Raw genomic sequence first — 17285 nt, forward strand, 5'->3', positions numbered from 1 at the left:
ATGGCTAGCTCTCCTGCCTGCTGTAGGTGATGAGGCAGGGAGGCATCTCTCCCTCAACCCTGATGTTACATCCTATCAGTCAAGTAGCTGGGCTAGCTCTACTGGATCTCAGTGAGTTCAAGGCCAGACAGAGCTACATAGTGAAACACACTGTCTCAGGAGGAGGAGGGGGGAGGAGGAAGAGGAGGAGGAGGAGGAGGAGGAATGGATCTCACATGGTTCATATTTAGTGTAGCAAGCCTGTATTCTTCCCTGAGCCCTAGGTGACAGTCCATTTCCTAACCTTACCGGCTTCTAGAAGTTCTTTGTATTTTTGAGCCATTTTCTCCATTGTCAGAGCCTGACGTATCAGACAGAATCTGCCTGTGTTTCACTCAGTTTAACAAGTTGGTCTTTAAAGGGAATAATATGTTTCCAAGTTGTTTGCTGAAACGTATGCAGAGGACTCTAACTCCACAATGCACAGATTAATGTGGGTGTGAGACGACAGCTCCAGAGTGGTCAATGGAGACACCTTTTCCTAGAGGAATAAAGAGTAATCAGAACCAACAGGGACACGCTTGAGCACGACTGGATATCCATAGCAGGAGAAAGAAGACCCGCAGCTCCCACCACATGCAAAAATAGGCTCCAAGTGGATAAAAGGTAGAAGAAGAAAAAAATACAACAGAAAGTTGTCATTGTAAATGGCTGTTTTAATTAAATACCCTCAAGTCACAGGCCACAAAAGCAGACAGTGAGATTATTACAATGAAGAGTGAACAGCCAGAATGACAGGAGAAAATATTCACAGACTGTTCATTCAACAAGGAGCTCATATCCAGAAAGTACACGCATCTGTGAACCCTTAACAGCAAAATAACAGTGACCCATCTGAGCCAGGCAAGAGTAGCCACCCGAGAGACAAAGGCACCACCTCCCCCAGGCAGAGGACTATAGGAAAAAAGGCAGAAATGTCTAGGTTTCTGGGGCAGGGGCAAATGTATAGAGAAAGGGAAACCTGTAGTAAATCCACATATCACTTCACAGTCAACACGGAGGTTCCTCAAAATCCTAAGACAAGAATATGCCGCAGGAGCCGGTACCCACCACTGTGCCCAGTAGCTAGATACCCACGGGAGATGAGGCCGCAGGAGCTGGCGCCCGCCACTGTGCCCAGTAGCTAGATACCCACGGGAGATGAGGCCGCAGGAGCCGGCGCCCGCCACTGTGCCCAGTAGCTAGATACCCATGGGAGAAGCAAAGACACCTGCATTCCTGGGTTTACTGAAACTCTTTGCAGTGGCCACAGGGATGGAAACAGAAGCTGTTAAATCAAGTGAATCCAGCCACTCTCAGAAAGATACATGTTACATGTCCTCGCTGGGGTCTAGTGCTTTTGTCCTTCCGTGGGACTGGACACTGGTTCTTAGCACCCATGACAGGTGGTCACAGTTACCTCTAAACAGCAGCACTGGAGAACCTGATGCCTTCACCTGCACACACACATGTGCTTACACACACACACACACACACACACACACACACACTTCTTAAATAAAAGTAAAATAAATATAAATCGATGCATAGTGTGGCATGGGAAAGAGGTAAAAGGTGCCAAGGTAACACAGGAGTTGGAAAGTGTTGCATCCTATGGTACTAAGCAAAGTGGCTTTAGTTCACAGATTACGTGTTTTATAAAAAAAAAAAACAACAACAACAACAACAACAAACTAGAGAGAGGAATGGAAAGGTTCCTGACACACAAAAGGTAAATGCTGGAGGTAAAATGTCAGTTTCCGTGGTGTGGGCATGATGGGCTGTGTGCTCACATCGGCCCATCGTGCTCTGCCCCGCGCCATTATAACTCAGTGATAACAACAGGCACTTATTTGAATTTACTGAACGTTGCAATTATTCAGGGAACTTTTGATGACTTGGCACTCGTTTGTGTTTGCTTATTTAAAATTAAATATTTGGGACCATAGAATGCTATAAGACAGAGACTGCCCCAGACACAGATGATACGTGAGGCTGCACAGATGCCGTAGCGGGCAGCGCCCACTTCCCCTCTGCTACATGCTACCACATGGAACCTAGCAGAGACTTCGCCTTTCGGTTCAGCACAGCTTTGCCACAGTTCATCCGGCAAGTATTGTTTTTATTGGTTACTTCCTACCGCCTTCTACTCATGTATACGCCTCATGGATGGCTTTGCTTTTCTCTGTATACGGTTCACTTAGGCTGTTGTCTTTGTTTCTTCACCCAGCTTACCAGAAGGCGTTCTTTACTGTTCACCCGGGCAGATCTCATATACTCTCCTCCTTTTCTCTACATCTTTTCTTATTTCTCTTACCCTTATCTCTTCCTCCTTTTGCCTTGTAATTTTGACCCCCTATAATTTAACAATCTCTAAAATTGGTAGATCTCCACAATCTCCCAACTTTGGCCTCATAGCCTCTTTGCCCATTGTCTGCCCCCCAAAACCAAACAAACAAGCAAGTGCTTAGTCTTCATCTTTACCCACCATACTCCCCCAGTCTGCTCTACTCTTATAATTGAAATCCAAATCTATGCCATGATAGTCTTGCCTTTGACTCTCGTAACAGTTTTTGAAGTCCAAGGACTCGCTGCTGCTGATTGGCTGGTATGGCGATTGCATGCTGGTAATAACCTACAGCTGTGCTCTCTTGCCCTTAGTATCCTACCGAGGGAACATTAGAGAGTCTACCAGACATGTGGAGCCCTTGCTGTAAGGACTTAGTTTCTGAACTGCACTCAACGCTACTCATCCAATTCCCACCTGAATACCGAAAACACTTGAACTGCAAAAATACAGCTCATTATAATTAAGCTAAGCAAAGAAGTAACACAAGATGTATAAATCCCAACACAATTCCATGAGAAACATGAAAATCCAAGGCAATGTAACTGCTTCAGAATCTGCTGAAACTAAAGCCTCTGGCAAGATCATGTCATCTAGATATGAAACCATGAAATATCGGCAATATGGCTGCCTAACTAAGACCCGTTGGCATGCTTGGATAGGGGCAATCTCATGGGGCTTTACCCTAAGATGAAAAGCTACAGGAAATTAACAGCTGATGAGAGAGAGAGATTTGGTCTTCCCAAGGGATGAGCCCCTACATAGCTACGGAATGGCCAGTGGTCAACCCTGAAAGTGCTGAGTACAAGCAGCACTAAGCAGACTTAGCACATTGTGTGTATATACTAATTTACACATGTAAGGAACAAGAATGAGCAAGATGGAGGCCTTGAATCTGAGGAGTTGGCCGCAGTAGTGCATAGGAGGGATTGGAGGGAGGAGAGAGAGGGGAAAGATGAGTTACAAGTATAACTATTAAATTAAATTAGGCCATGGAAATTTATGACCACTAATCCAGCTCAAGAAGTCACTTGAAGGATCCCCTACAGACCAGAAGGAACAACAAATCTCTCCATGAGACAAGCTACGTCAAAGGATAAAACGTGACAGAATAGCACCAAGTAAGAGGGAGGGAGAAAGCCAACCCGAACACTAGGAAACCAGCAGCACAACGCGGCAGGAATCCTTCACAGCCTTCAGTAACAACCCTGGATGTCAGTCAGTAACAACGCTGGATGTCAGTCAGTAACAACGCTGGATGTCAGTCAGGAACAACCCTGGATGTCAGTCAGTAACAACGCTGGATGTCAGTCAGTAACAACGCTGAATGTCGTCAGTAACAACGCTGGATGTCAGTCAGTAACAACCCTGGATGTCAGTCAGTAACAACCCTGGATGTCAGTCAGTAACAACGCTGGATGTCAGTCAGTAACAATGCTGGATGTCAGTCAGTAACAACGCTGGATGTCAGTCAGTAACAACGCTGGATGTCAGTCAGTAACAACGCTGGATGTCAGTCAGTAACAACGCTGGATGTCAGTCAGTAACAATGCTGGATGTCAGTCAGTAACAACGCTGGATGTCAGTCAGTAACAACCCTGGATGTCAGTCAGTAACAACCCTGGATGTCAGTAACAACGCTGGATGTCAGTCAGTAACAACGCTGGATGTCAGTCAGTAACAACGCTGGATGTCAGTCAGTAACAACGCTGGATGTCAGTCAGTAACAACGCTTGGATATTCGTGCTCTCAATTCTCTAATCAAGAGATCCGGCTAACAGAGTGGATGGAAAGCTGGGGACCATCTCTCTGTGGCCTCTTAGGAAATGAGCCCCATCACACGAGACAGCCCCCGTCTTATGGTGACAGGATAAAAAAAGTCTTCTAAGCTAACGGACAGAGGAGCACACAGATTCTAATATGAGATAAAAAAAAAAACAAAAAACAAAAAACAAAAAAAACAACTTCTCAAAGGGACTGGAGAGAAAAGATAAAGATGGTTACTTCATACCAATTCAAGGAGTAACCATTAAGAGGACATTAATATTCTAAATATACCCCTCCAACACAAATACATCCAATTTCATTAAAAAGTGCTCCTAAAGATAAACTCACAATTAAGCCTACCAATGAATGACAGGTCATTCCAACAACAACAACAACAACTCAACAGAAATAGCAGAATTAATGACATCATACACCAAATGGAATTTAATTTGAATGTTTTGACTGTTTTCAAGCACAGTGTGTTTACATTGGTGTGCAGCTGTAGTTTGGTAAATAGTAATTTGGTAAGTGAATTACCAAATTAGATGGCAGTTCTGTGTTCAGGGTTTTTGCTGTTGTTTTTTATGAAGACCCTGCCGATTTCCATAGTGATGGCACATTCCACATTCCTGCCAGCATCTCCCACTTTCACCAACACTTGCTATGCTATCTTCTATTTTTGTAAACCACCATCATAATTGTTGTGCTTGGTAGGTTTTGACAAATATAAACATTTGACCACAATGTGCTGCTACCCACAACCCCGCTTCTGCCCTGGCACTCAGTTTCCGATCGATCGTGCAGGACCAAGGCTTACTTCTCTTTCTCAAGTGCTTGTTTTGTTCCATAACATCTGTGTCATATCAGATTTATTTTTAATTATGTGTGTGTGCGAACACATGAGTGCAGGTGCCCATGTCCGCTTGGATCTGGAGGTCCAGGTGCTTCTGAGACTCCCAGTGCCAGTGCTGGGAATTGAACTCAGGTCCTGTGAAAGCAGTATGTGCTCTTAACTGCTGGGCAGTCTTGTATTAGACAGCGAGATTCTACCAATTTGGCCTGTTTGTCAGGATTGTCTTAGCCCTTCTGGATCTTTACAGCTCCATTTAAACTTTAAAATCGCTTGTGCTAGCATCTTAATAGGGATCCCGCTGAGTCCGTACACTAAACTGGAAGCCACTGATCCCTGAACATGCTCTGTGACCTGTGGCCACATTGGCTCTCTGTGATGCGTGGCTACAATGGCTCTCTGTGACCTGTGGCCACACTGGCTCTCTGTGACCCGTGGCTACAGTGGCTCTCTGTAACCCATGGCTACAGTGGCTCTCTGTGACCCGTGGCTACAGTGGCTCTCTGTGACCCGTGGCTACAGTGGCTCTCTGTGACCCGTGGCTACAGTGGCTCTCCGCTCACTCAGGTGCTTTAGGACTGGGTAGCCTTCAGGCTTTTCTGTGCAGACTTCTCTCATATATTTTTGTAAGGTACATTTTTTAAAGTATTTTATGCTTTTTATGCCTGTTAACTTAATACCCCTTTAAGTTTGATTATGTAATTATTAATTGCTAGTATAAAATGTAATTAATTGGTAATATCATTTGTGTATCTTCCTGAGTTTACATCCTAGTTCTACTAAATTAAATTTGAGTCTACGAAATTTTTCACATACTGGCATCTGTAAATATTTTTTCAATTTAGATGCTTTTTTTTTCTTTTTGTCTTATTGCACATTGTGTAATGCACATAATGAGTGAATGTGAAATCAAACAGCCTTGTCCTGCTTTCAGTCTCGTGGGGAAAGACTTCAATGTTTTGTTATTATGTGTGATGTTAGCTGTAGCTTGCTTTTCAGTATTCTTTATCAAATTGAGAACGCTCCCAGCTCTTCCTCATTGCTCTATTGTAGCGTTCTACTGATGTGCCTCCTGCCTCTGCCTATAAGGTGCTGGGATGAAGGTGTGTACCACCACTGCTGTGTTGACATGCTTTTTTATGCTACTTTATTTGGGTTCTTGTATCTATGACCCTTCTCCACTCCAATCCCTTTCAACACTCCAATGCAAGATAGGAGAGACAGAGGGTTAGTGGGGAGGGAGTCACTGAGACCTTTTTAGACTACTTCCTGCTGATTAGGGCCTTTGCGTTCTTTGGGGCAAGTCTAATCTTCTCATCGGGATATCTCCTACTTCCTGTTTCTATTCTCTAGACCACTTGACAAACCAGCAACAGCAGCCGCAGGAACAGCCACGCCCCCTGGGGGCGGGGCTCTGGTCTTTTTATATCCTCTCTACAGAGGCCAGAATTAAGCCACCTTCAGCTAGCAGAATCATGCCCCTGCCGAGGCAAATTTTCTGCTGCTGTGCACAACCTGAAGCAGCCCAGTATTCCACGCTCTTAGTGGCTTTGGTACCACTGAGTTTGCTGAGGCAAACAATTTTCAGTCCTGAGCAGAGTCGCTTGCCTTTACTGGACAGATTTTTTTTAATTAATTAAAAAGTTTTTATTTTTTACATATATATTTATAATATTACATGTATATACAATAAACTACCTATAGCAAGAAGAACCATGACACAATCAAGAATTATATGAATGTTACATTCTTAGTGTTTTGGCTATTTGTATTTGACAGCTTTGAAGAAAACATCTTTCCTATCTTGGTGTGTCTAAAATTCTGAATGTAGATCAATCTCCATTGCATCTTGTCATTATCAACTTAAAACATCTATCTAGACCTAAAAACATCTTAACCCATAAACAACTGAGCTTCATCATAAAACTAAGCTACCTGGTCTTCAACTCCATCAGAGAGAAGGAGTAAACTTGATTACCTGAGTATGCCGGGAGTGCAGGTTAGTAGCTTTCCAAATGAGAAGATGACAGAGACAGTTTTCTATCTGAATAGTCACCCAAAACTTTCTATGATGTTGGAGCATCTTCTTCAGCTTACTGGACAGACTTTTAAGATGGAATATGGCAGGCAGGCCTGTGGAATGCTGGGGACACTGACAGTGACCTTCAGTGTGATGGCTTTGGCTAGGTAACTCCATACACATCTGTCTCTGTGGCTCAGGGCCAGTGATAATTGCTTGATTTCCCACATCTTTGGATTGCATTCTCCTGAGCCATTGTGGAAGTCAGGGAGGTGTACGTGACACTGTGTATCTCTGTCAGTTTACCTTTTTTAAATTTTGCTTTACTTTTTTGTAACCCTTGAGTACTTGGTTTTCTTCTTTGACCCTTTCCTATAGTGGGCGGGACACTTGCTTGATTACTCTCCTTGGTAGTCTTGCTCTCTAAGACATCTCTGAGCTCCTTTGGACTGTTCCTGTGGATCCAGACACACCCTGCTGCCCTTCATGCTCGGCTGCTCTCACCAAACCTCTCACCACTGTTTCTTTCTGTGCACAATTTGAAAATATACATATTCTTCCAGTAGGCCAGCGAGCAGCTTAGAATGCACAGGCATCGTAGACATAACGTAGACTTAATTCTAGAGTGTAGAAGCCATGAAACACCCCCCACCCCCACCCCCACACACTCCATGGCTGGTGAAGTCTAGGGATGGATGGATGCATGGCAGACAAAGTGTATCAGTTTGCTAGTATGTGTGTGTGCACAGCAGCTACATAAAACAGTAAAGCCAAAGAGGGACCAGGGGCTGAGGTTAAACACCCTCTTCATTAGGAAGAACCGGAGCCCTGAGCACTTCCGTGGTCAGGGAAAGGTAGGCTGTCCAGCTGTCGGCACAGAGTCCGACTGTCCGTTCACTACTCACTAATCTCCGAGCTCCGTGAGATTCCATAGGAAGGAGTCTCCCTGAGGGAAAGGAGGGAAAGGATCAAGGGTGACCAGGAAACAGGAAGAGGAAGGGCAGAGGGCAGAGAGGCCCCATTGTGAAGTCCTGTCTCTATTCTTGGGGCCAAAGCATCACACTTTTTGCTGTCTTTCTCGGAGCCCCAACAAGAATAGTAGAGGAAAAAATGCTCAACTTTAGGACCATCTTTGATTTTATATAACCGGAAAGAGATAATTGAGAATGATTTAGCTCTTCATAGTTCTCAAACAATGGAACATTGCATCCTGTGTCCTAAGGGACATTTACCTTTGCTTAACACTGCACAATTCATTTTTACAGAAATAGTTTATATAAAGACATTCATGCAAAAATGGACGGAGTAACTGCCAGAAATCCCTAGGTTTCACGTTTGAGAGGCTACCGTCTGAAACAAAATGCAGGCATTTAAAACAATTTCAATTCTAACTAATTCTATGCATAACAATTTAAGACAAAGCTATGTCTTGTAGATTTTTAGTTTCATGTAGAAGTTAAAGAAAAGGTGAGCCCACAGATTATACGACATGATATTCCTTTTCAAGAAAAAGAAAAATTTAAATAGCTTAGCAACAGTCACTAGGCAACACATTAGCAAGCGTATTGATTTTGCCGAGAGAGGCGTGTTCATTGTTGGGTGAGAGACTTTCCAAGGGCTACTGTTATTTAAGATTGCTGAATTAGCTGTGGATGAGATGTGGCTGTTTTATTCTTCTGGTACTGACTTTAGCTAAAGGTCCCTATTTATCCTTAGGTTTGTAAAAGATAAAAAAGATTCTGTTGGAATAAGATATAATTTAGAAGATGTTTTTTTAAAAAAACAAAAACATGCTTCTCTAAAGCAAAATATCCCAAAAGTGTAAGTTTTCACATTTCTCTGTTTAAATCACCTGAATTCTTTTGTTTTACATAATTAAAATGATGTATCATTTTTATTATACACATTAAGTTTTAAGTTAGCTCAGTATAAAATTATCACTTATGAAAAAGACAAATGTGGATATTATTCTAGAGCCCTTCAAACTGATTTTTATTTTAAAAATGAAACATTTTGTTACATTGACTGTATTTATAATAAGCGTGGTATATTTTTAATTAATTATTTTATGTTAATTAATTTATTTATATTAATTAATTTATGTAGGTGTGCAGGCTAGAGGTCAATGTTGAGTATCTTTTCAATCACTTTCTACCTTACGTTTTGAGACAGGGTCTCTCACTGAACTTGACTCAGGCCCTCATGTTTGTGTAGTGAGCCTCACTCGCTGAGCCGTTTCTGCAGCCCTCAAGTCAAGGCTTTAACAGAATTCCTGCAGGTAGAATGCTCTGTGATTTCAGCTGATAGCAATTAACTTGTCTTACCCCTGCCTCCGTCCAGCCAGCATTTGTGATCAAATCTAGACTATCACAATGTTCTTTTATGACAATCTACTGTGGGGTCAGCAAATCACAGCTCACCCTCCAAATACGGCTCGCAAGCTAACAATGCTTTTTAACTACTTAAAATTTTTTTCAGAAGAATATTCATTATGTGAAAACTGTGTGAAATTCAAAATTCAGGGACAGTAATATATCAGTATAACGTTGGCCATGCCTCTCTGCTTACACTTTGTGAATCTGGCTATCACGGCAGAGCTGAGAACCTGCCTGGTCCATAAAGTCTAAAACATTTAGATGCTCAAATCTGGAGGGTGAAATCCACATTAAAGAAGAAACTGTGATTGCATAAATTACAAAGGGCAAATTTCAGTATTATATGGAACCACAAGATAGACCTGATGGGTAACTTTATTATCCATGTTCATCAGAAAGCATCCCAACCCTGATACCCACAGAGCCACCTTAAGCCATGGTCAGGCCATGAACTAAAACCGAGGACAACACTGTCTCCCTAAGTGGCTGTATTCGGTGTTTAAAATGGTTGGTTTGACTCTGCTGTCTCCCCTGTGCTACATCACTGTCCTACACTGAAGCGCAAAAAACGTTCACAAACAGTCCCAGACTTCACCATCCTTTAAGGCAGTACATTGTTTCTCTGCTGCTGGGAAGGATAAAATACCTACAACAAAAGCATCTTAAGGAAGAGTGTTTGGTCCACAGCCCCAGGGCACAGTCTGTCATGACAGAGAAGCCATGGCTGCAGATTAGCTCTCCGTGCATCCCTGGTCAGCGTGAAGAGTGATGGATGTTCGCACTTGGCTCACTGTCCCTTTTTATACACTCCAGAGTCCTAGCCCAGGGAGTGGCTCTACCCACAGTGGGCCGGTCTCTGTATCTCAACGGGCTTAATCTAGATAGCCAACCCCAGGGCACGTAGCGGACTATCTCACAGGCGATCCCAACCTCCACAGGTAGAAAGCCAAGCAGCCCAGCTTGGGTTGTGTGTTCAGCCGTCAAGCCCAGCTCCGTGGGTCCCCTCTGTCACCTGACACCGTCTCCACAGCCATGAATGCCAGCGGTGCACCTGGCGTCCTTTCCTGTTGAGAGAACTCGCTGGAATGAGAGAAACACGAGGCTTTCCCCATGACGTCTAGACACTTCCGGAAGGCGGTTGAAGTTTCAGGGGCACATCCCATTCTACTCGAGGCGATTTGTGTGACATCAGAGGAGTAAAATCTTATGGAAATATTAAACATTTTAAGGCATAAGAATGCTGATTTTGGGTAATCTAGCTTCCTGGGCTGTTCTCTCTGACCTGCTGACTTGTACTAGTGTTGTTTACCAGCTTTTCTTTAAAAAAAAAAAAAAAGACTACAACAAAAAAAGTTACTTCTAACAATACTGGGCCTGCATCATGCCTGCTCAGACACTGGCACTTACCGTGTGGAGCAGCAGGGTATTTCCTCTAGACCAGTGCTTCTTAACCTTCCTAACTCTGAAGCCCTTTAACATAGTTCCTCTTGTTGTGGTGACCCCGTCCATACAATTATTTTCATTGCTACTTCATAAATGTAATCTTGCTACTGCTATGAATCATAATGTCTTTTCTGGTGGTCTTAGGTGACCCACGTGAGAAGGTTGGTCACTCCCAAGGGGGCTGCGACTCATGGGGTGAGAACTGTTGCTCTAGGTGGAAGCTGGTTTGGAAGCTGGTTAGCCGTGAGCACTGTTACCCCTTACACCAGAGTAACCTGCTAGCAATCAATCAAGACACAGACGCGTGTTATATTTTAAAACAGCCTTAGTTAACCCGGGGCAGGGCAGATAGTAATCCCCTAAACTCCATCCACGCTGCCGGCCATGTGCGTCTCCTCCAGCTAACCCATGATGGCGCACCCTCCTTCTTCTCCTTTTGGTCTCTCCTCTTCCCAAGATTCTCTCTGTCTCCCCAAGCCTGGGAACCTTAGCCACACCTATTCCATTTGCCCTGCCCAGGTGTGATGGCCTTTTATTAATTAGCATCAAAATATTTCAGACCAACGCCCAGCACACTGGTCCCTTTGTATCTGCTGGAGTGACTGGATGACTGCCTCGGTGTGCCCATAGAGCCACTGAATACAGGAAAATGGAGTTGGACCTGGACACAATGGAAGAGATCATCTGTGATTAAGTGAAGAATGTTTCTCTCTGAGTAATATGTAGATAATAGATAACTATTGAAAGAACTACAATTCAAGATGTCAGACCTCTGTGTCACATGTGGGGAAGATGAGGATGGAGACTTTAAGCTGAAGGAAAGCATTGAACTTTCAAGCAGTTACTTTTCAGTATGAACAAGATATCCAATGCTATTATAAAGTAGGTTATACATTCAGTTACAAAATTGCCCAGACACCAAAAGCTTTTACAATTGCGACGGTTACTAAAGACCACAGTAGAAATCAGGGAAATTGTGTCTTATTCTGAGGCAAACACTTGTAAATGTAGTCTCTACTGGAAGGTCTGTTGACCAAGTTCTGTGTGAGCAGTTCTAGCAAAGTCATAAACGCAGATACATCGGCTGTAGCATTTCTATTGCAGGTGACAATAGGGATATAAATATACTGCCTGGTTGTGGAGGTTTAATTGGTAATACTGACAAGAATTCAGTGTCGGGGATGAGACACCAGATTGGAGCTCAGTACAGAACACAGTCAGTCACAGCTGCCTCCTGCGGTGGGGGACATCTTTTTTGTTTTGTTTTGTTTTGTTTTGTTTTTTGAGATAGGGTTTCTCTGTGCTGCCTTTGCTGTCCTAGACTCATTCTGTAGACCAGGCTGGCCTCGAACTCACAGCGATCCACCTGGCTCTGCCTCTCAAGTGCTGGGATTAAAGGTGTGTGCCAACCACCCCCCGCAACGGGGGACATCTTTTCAGAGAAAATAATTTACATTTTCTGATTATTGTGATTTGCTAAGAAATTGTTTGTGTCAAAGAGTTTTTTAATGTTTAGAAACTGACTGAAATTGTGTAACAATTGTGACAAATCAAATGAGGTCCTTTGACTAAAATCCAGAGACCTCGAGCTTATTTTCATGACCTCAATGGGTGACACACAGCAGCATGGCAGGGTGCTAAGAGCTGTTTCTGGACATGTTTGTTTGTCATTCAAGCAAAAAAGCCATATGGTGATGTCAGCGCTGATAGCTTTGAAAACATTCATAATCAGCTATACACGGCTGATTTGAATTGCTCAGACTTTAGTAAAATCGTCTTTGAGAAACTAACTTGGCAAGAAATAACCATTCTCCCAAAATTTAAATCACAGCACGAGCCACATACCCCCAAAACAGAGCTGGAAACAGAAAAAGAAACAAACAAAACAAACAAAAACCTCCCAAAATAAAAAAATTAAACCAATACTAATTCTACTTGTCCTTTTAGTTTAACTTTGATAATATGAAGAGTGACAGATTGGAGTTTTTAAACTGCAAACAGCGAGGAATTGAAAACAAAACTCTTGTCTGTGATGTTGGCATGCCAGCTCTAGTCACCTTAGGTAACCCTGTTGTACAAGGAGAGTCAAGACAAAGTGCCAATGTTTGGCTTATGAAACTGAGCAAACCAGCTTACTGCTCTTAGCTGAAGAACTTACAGCTTCAGTTTTATGGCCTGATGGTGATGTCTTACAGTAACTTACAACGACAAGCCAAGTTAGGAACAAAATATAAAGAAAACCTCAGTAATGAAATGTAGTGGTTTGAAAGAGGAATACTCCTAGAGGCTCAGGCATGTGAACACTTAGTCCCAGGTGGTGCTGTTTGCAGAGGTGGAGCCTCCCTGGCGGAACTGGTCCTAGACATGTGCTTTGGGGGTTACGGCCTCAGCCCATTTCAGTCTCTCTGTCTCTGTCTCCTGTCTCTCTCTCTTTCTTCTCCCCCATCTCCCTACTTGTGTTTTATCACAGCAACAAAACACTTATTATTTTTAATGTTCTTTATTTTAAAATTTCAAGTATTTCTTTCTTTCTTTCTTTCTGTCTTTCTTTCTTTGTTTTTTTGTTTTGTTTTGTTTTGTTTTTGAGACAGGATTTCTCTGTGGTGTCCTGGATTCACTTTGTAGACCAGGCTGGCCTCAAACTCACTCTGCCTGCCTCTGCCTCCCCAGTGCTGGGATTAAATGTGTGCACCACCACACTCGGCTAAATTCAAGCATTTCTAATGCTGTGTTTACCTGCTTGGCATCTTATTACATGTTCATACCATCTCTCAGGGCACACAGTTTAGTTTGTTTGTCTGTTTGTTTCTGTTTGACTAGACTAACATCTAGTCTGCTCTACCTATTAGAGTAGATAGCTTCTGGGGGCTGCTGGCACTTTTCTGGGTGAGACATCAAATTAATTAATTAATGTGGGAATACATTCTTCTTAGAGGCAAGCAGGCATCCTCTGACATACACATTATGAGAGTATTTTAATTATATGTCATGTCACATGAGGCTTTTTAACCTTTTCCAAGTTTGTGGCCATTTGGATGACTAACCTTGATCCTGACCTAAGGTTCTGTATGGTGTTTATATCGTTATGAAAGACCATGTGTGACCCTCATATGGTTATGAAGAGTCTGTACTGAAGAAAATAATCATGTTGCAATGTTCATATACAGGGGGTCCAAAGAGCAGGAATCTTCCAGAGGGGAGCTATGTACCCAGACCAGTGACCTCAAGGTTATTATCACTATGAACATAGACACATTATTTTCATATTGTTAACAGGTTATATATAATTCAGCTGTCTTTAACTGGATGCAGTGAGCACTAAGGAGAGTTCATGTCACTGATATGCCTAAGGGGCCAACCATAAGGAGCTGCAGACTATCTTGTTTCTTCAGCAGTGATTTTTTTTTTCTTTACATGCTCTTCTATTTACATTCTAGCTCCCACAGCAGCCTCTTGTCAGTCTGAGCAGCTGAATCAGCTACAGAGGCCTTACCACCTTGGGTAGCCTGAAAAGTGTGCCAATCAGTCCCTGATATGCTTGCTTATCTATCAGACAGCATCCTGAAATGTCCACACCACTCCCATCGCTGCTCAGCTGGGCCTACACGTGAGCACATGCCGTACGGACAGAGGCTCCCTTACCACCGTAACTTAGAAACAAATATCTTCCTTTGGAAGCTCATATAACTGGATGGACATAGCCACTGGGGGAGACTCATAGTGCTGGTGGGTACTTCCAAGAAAGGATGTTAATCTAATTGATCAGGCTTTGCATTAAAAACATTTTTACTCAGTAGCCTAATTGAATATGAGTTTGCTGTAAGGAGATCGCAAGTGTGCCCAGGGGCTGCTGGCACGTTACTGTGGGAAGCAAAGTGGCCGATGGCCCTGACAGGCTGGGCCACAGTAAGATGGCTCATGTGGGCGTACGTGCTTCTTAGAGGAAGCAGGCGTCCTCTGACATGCAGGCATGAGTGTGTTATGAGGCAAAGTGTTTTAATTATATAGCATGTCACATGGGCTTTATAATTTGTACCAAGTCTGTCAATATTGAAGTCAATAAAAGTTGAGTGACTGTGAAATAAGAATCTGAACAATTAATCTCAAAGCTAAAGCAGCATGAAGAATAAACTGAAATCATAGATATATGTAGGTTTATTGTGTTAGTCCATTTTTTAGTTTGCCTTATATGCAATAATTAAGCTTTCATTTATAAATGTCAATCATTATTATATTGAGCAATGTTTCATTCTGCCTTTCGGAAATAATTTTAAATATGCTCAGTCGGCCTTTTCTGAATGGTTAAATTCTCACCCGAGTGCAAGTGAATCAACTAAGACTGTGTGTTCTGCTGTTATGGCAGCATAAAATTGGCATACATTTCAGGAGGGCAGGGCAACACCTACTCAAATGTGCGTGGGACTAGAAAATCCAATAATCCCACTTTTAAACCTCCTCCTCTGTGGCTTGATAGACTTAATAAAACCACAGAGCATTTGCTGAAGACGATCTTGAAGGTCATGGAGTCTAACTTCCAGCCAGACATATAAATCTTTCTTACGTCAGCCCTCATAGCCTGCTGCCTCTCCTGTTCTTCGCCAATGACATTGGATTTATTACCGTTCTGCTTGGTTCATAAATTTTACCTTCCATCTGGTTTTGGATTTCTTTATGTATATGCCTTACAAAGTCTTGGAGACTGTCTCCTAGAAGGCAGAGTCAACAGCTAACATCCCCCGCGCACCCCCCCACCACCACGCATACACATGCCTGCTGATAAACAGGGCTTCTCTGTAATAGTGTTCTAACGCATTTTACTGAAGGAATCAATTAGGGATTTCTAATTGGAGAACACTCCACCTCTCACGAGCTTCATTCCTAGACAGAGCCCTGGACTCTGCCTTCAGTCTGTCTTCCTTGCTCGCCTCATTTTAACACGCATGCGTCTTGCCCCCATGTATGCATGATCAGTGCCCACAGTGGCTATAAGAGGGAGTCACAGACTGTTGTCAGCCACCGTGTGGGTGCTGAAAACTGAACCCGGGCCCTCTGTAAGATCAGCAAGTGGTCTTAGCTGCTGATCCATGACTCCAGACCCTAACTGGTCCTTTCTTGTGAGTCTCGGGGCACCAGGAAAGTGCTTCATCCTTTAAGGTCGGGCTGGAGAAGCTTAGCTGTTGGTTTCTGTAGGTATTGTACGTTCCCCCAATGGGGGAAAAAAAAACACGCTATCAGTTTCATGGTTTATAAATAACAGACCTATAAGATCACAGGCGTGTGTGGTACATGTGCATATGTGCGCTGAAGTGTGTGTCCAATGAACAGGCGTGTGTGGTACATGTGCATATGTGCGCTGAAGTGTGTGTCCAATGAACAGGCGTGTGTGGTACATGTGCATATGTGCGCTGAAGTGTGTGTCCAATGAGCGTTCTGCTTTCCCCAAACCAGCATCTAGGCTGGCTACCAGAGACCCATCTGTCTGCCTCCAGCACCATGCTGGAATTACAGACACATGTGCAGCCACGCCAAGCTTTCCATTTGGGTCTAGAGGCTACATTTTCTTCTGCTGGGCCACCTTTCCAAGACCACGAGACTTTACTGGACTTTAATCCTTTTACTCAACAAGAAACACCAAGTCTTCCATAGTTTTAGTCTCCATTCTGACAGTCACGTAAGGACATCTTGCTGCAAAAGAGGTCCTCCCCTCTAGGTGTGACCCACACTGTGCTAGTGCAGGGGCCAAGAAATCACTGTGCTCCAGGCTGAGGCAGGAAGCCATGTCAGTCAGGAGAACTTACTCAGAGGTCTAGGAAAGCAGTCCTTAAAGTCAAAGTGAAGGCCAGTGCAGAGCCACAAAGGCCTTACATCGCAAGGTCCATTTTCCCCACTTTGCAGACAAGAGAGTCAAGTTCTAGAAGATGTTTTGTCTGAGACGGCGCTCGGCTACCTGTTATGCATGTCAGAAGCAAAGACCAGCTTGTCTTGGTTGTCTATTCTGTACCATGTCCTGTCGAGAAAAATGTGAAGATGAATTCTCTGAGAGAAAATAAGTGCTTTGGCTGAAATGCATTTTGTGATTTATTACACAATGATTGTAAGGGCAGTATGTATTCCATACGCCTGAAAAAGCAGCAAGCCCTCATTTGTAACCACCTGAGTGCTGCCTCTCACGTGCAGACAGCCCGCTTGTCTTCTTCTTACTCCAAGCCACTTTTTCCTAAGTGAATTTCAATTCATTAAAAATAAACTAGCCACCTGGGAAAACGGATAAAATAGTATTGAACTAGCTGATGAGATTACCTGACTTATAGCTTTGTTAGAGGCAGATGTTTAATAATTGTCATGGGAATACACATCTGGTGTATTTCATACATAGATCCATTTTCCTTTTTTGTAAGGGTCTGTATATGCATGTTCATGGGTGCCGGAGGTGTGCCAGGCCTGTGACCTGGGTATAGAGATCTC

General features: G+C 43.3%; 1 protein-coding gene across 1 annotated transcript in view; it reads left to right on the plus strand.

Moving 5' to 3' along the window:
* Ccdc172 (coiled-coil domain containing 172) overlaps positions 1-2735 on the plus strand; it is a 69861-nt gene extending 67126 nt beyond the window's left edge. The window contains exon 10 of the mRNA XM_051146970.1: positions 2589-2735. Within this exon, the coding sequence (XP_051002927.1) occupies positions 2589-2735 (147 nt within the window). The remainder of the gene's footprint in view (positions 1-2588) is intronic.
* Positions 2736-17285: the final 14550 nt, after the last annotated feature.

Source organism: Acomys russatus, chromosome 5 (assembly GCF_903995435.1).
Source record: "Acomys russatus chromosome 5, mAcoRus1.1, whole genome shotgun sequence".
In the NCBI taxonomy this organism is placed as follows: domain Eukaryota; kingdom Metazoa; phylum Chordata; class Mammalia; order Rodentia; family Muridae; genus Acomys; species Acomys russatus.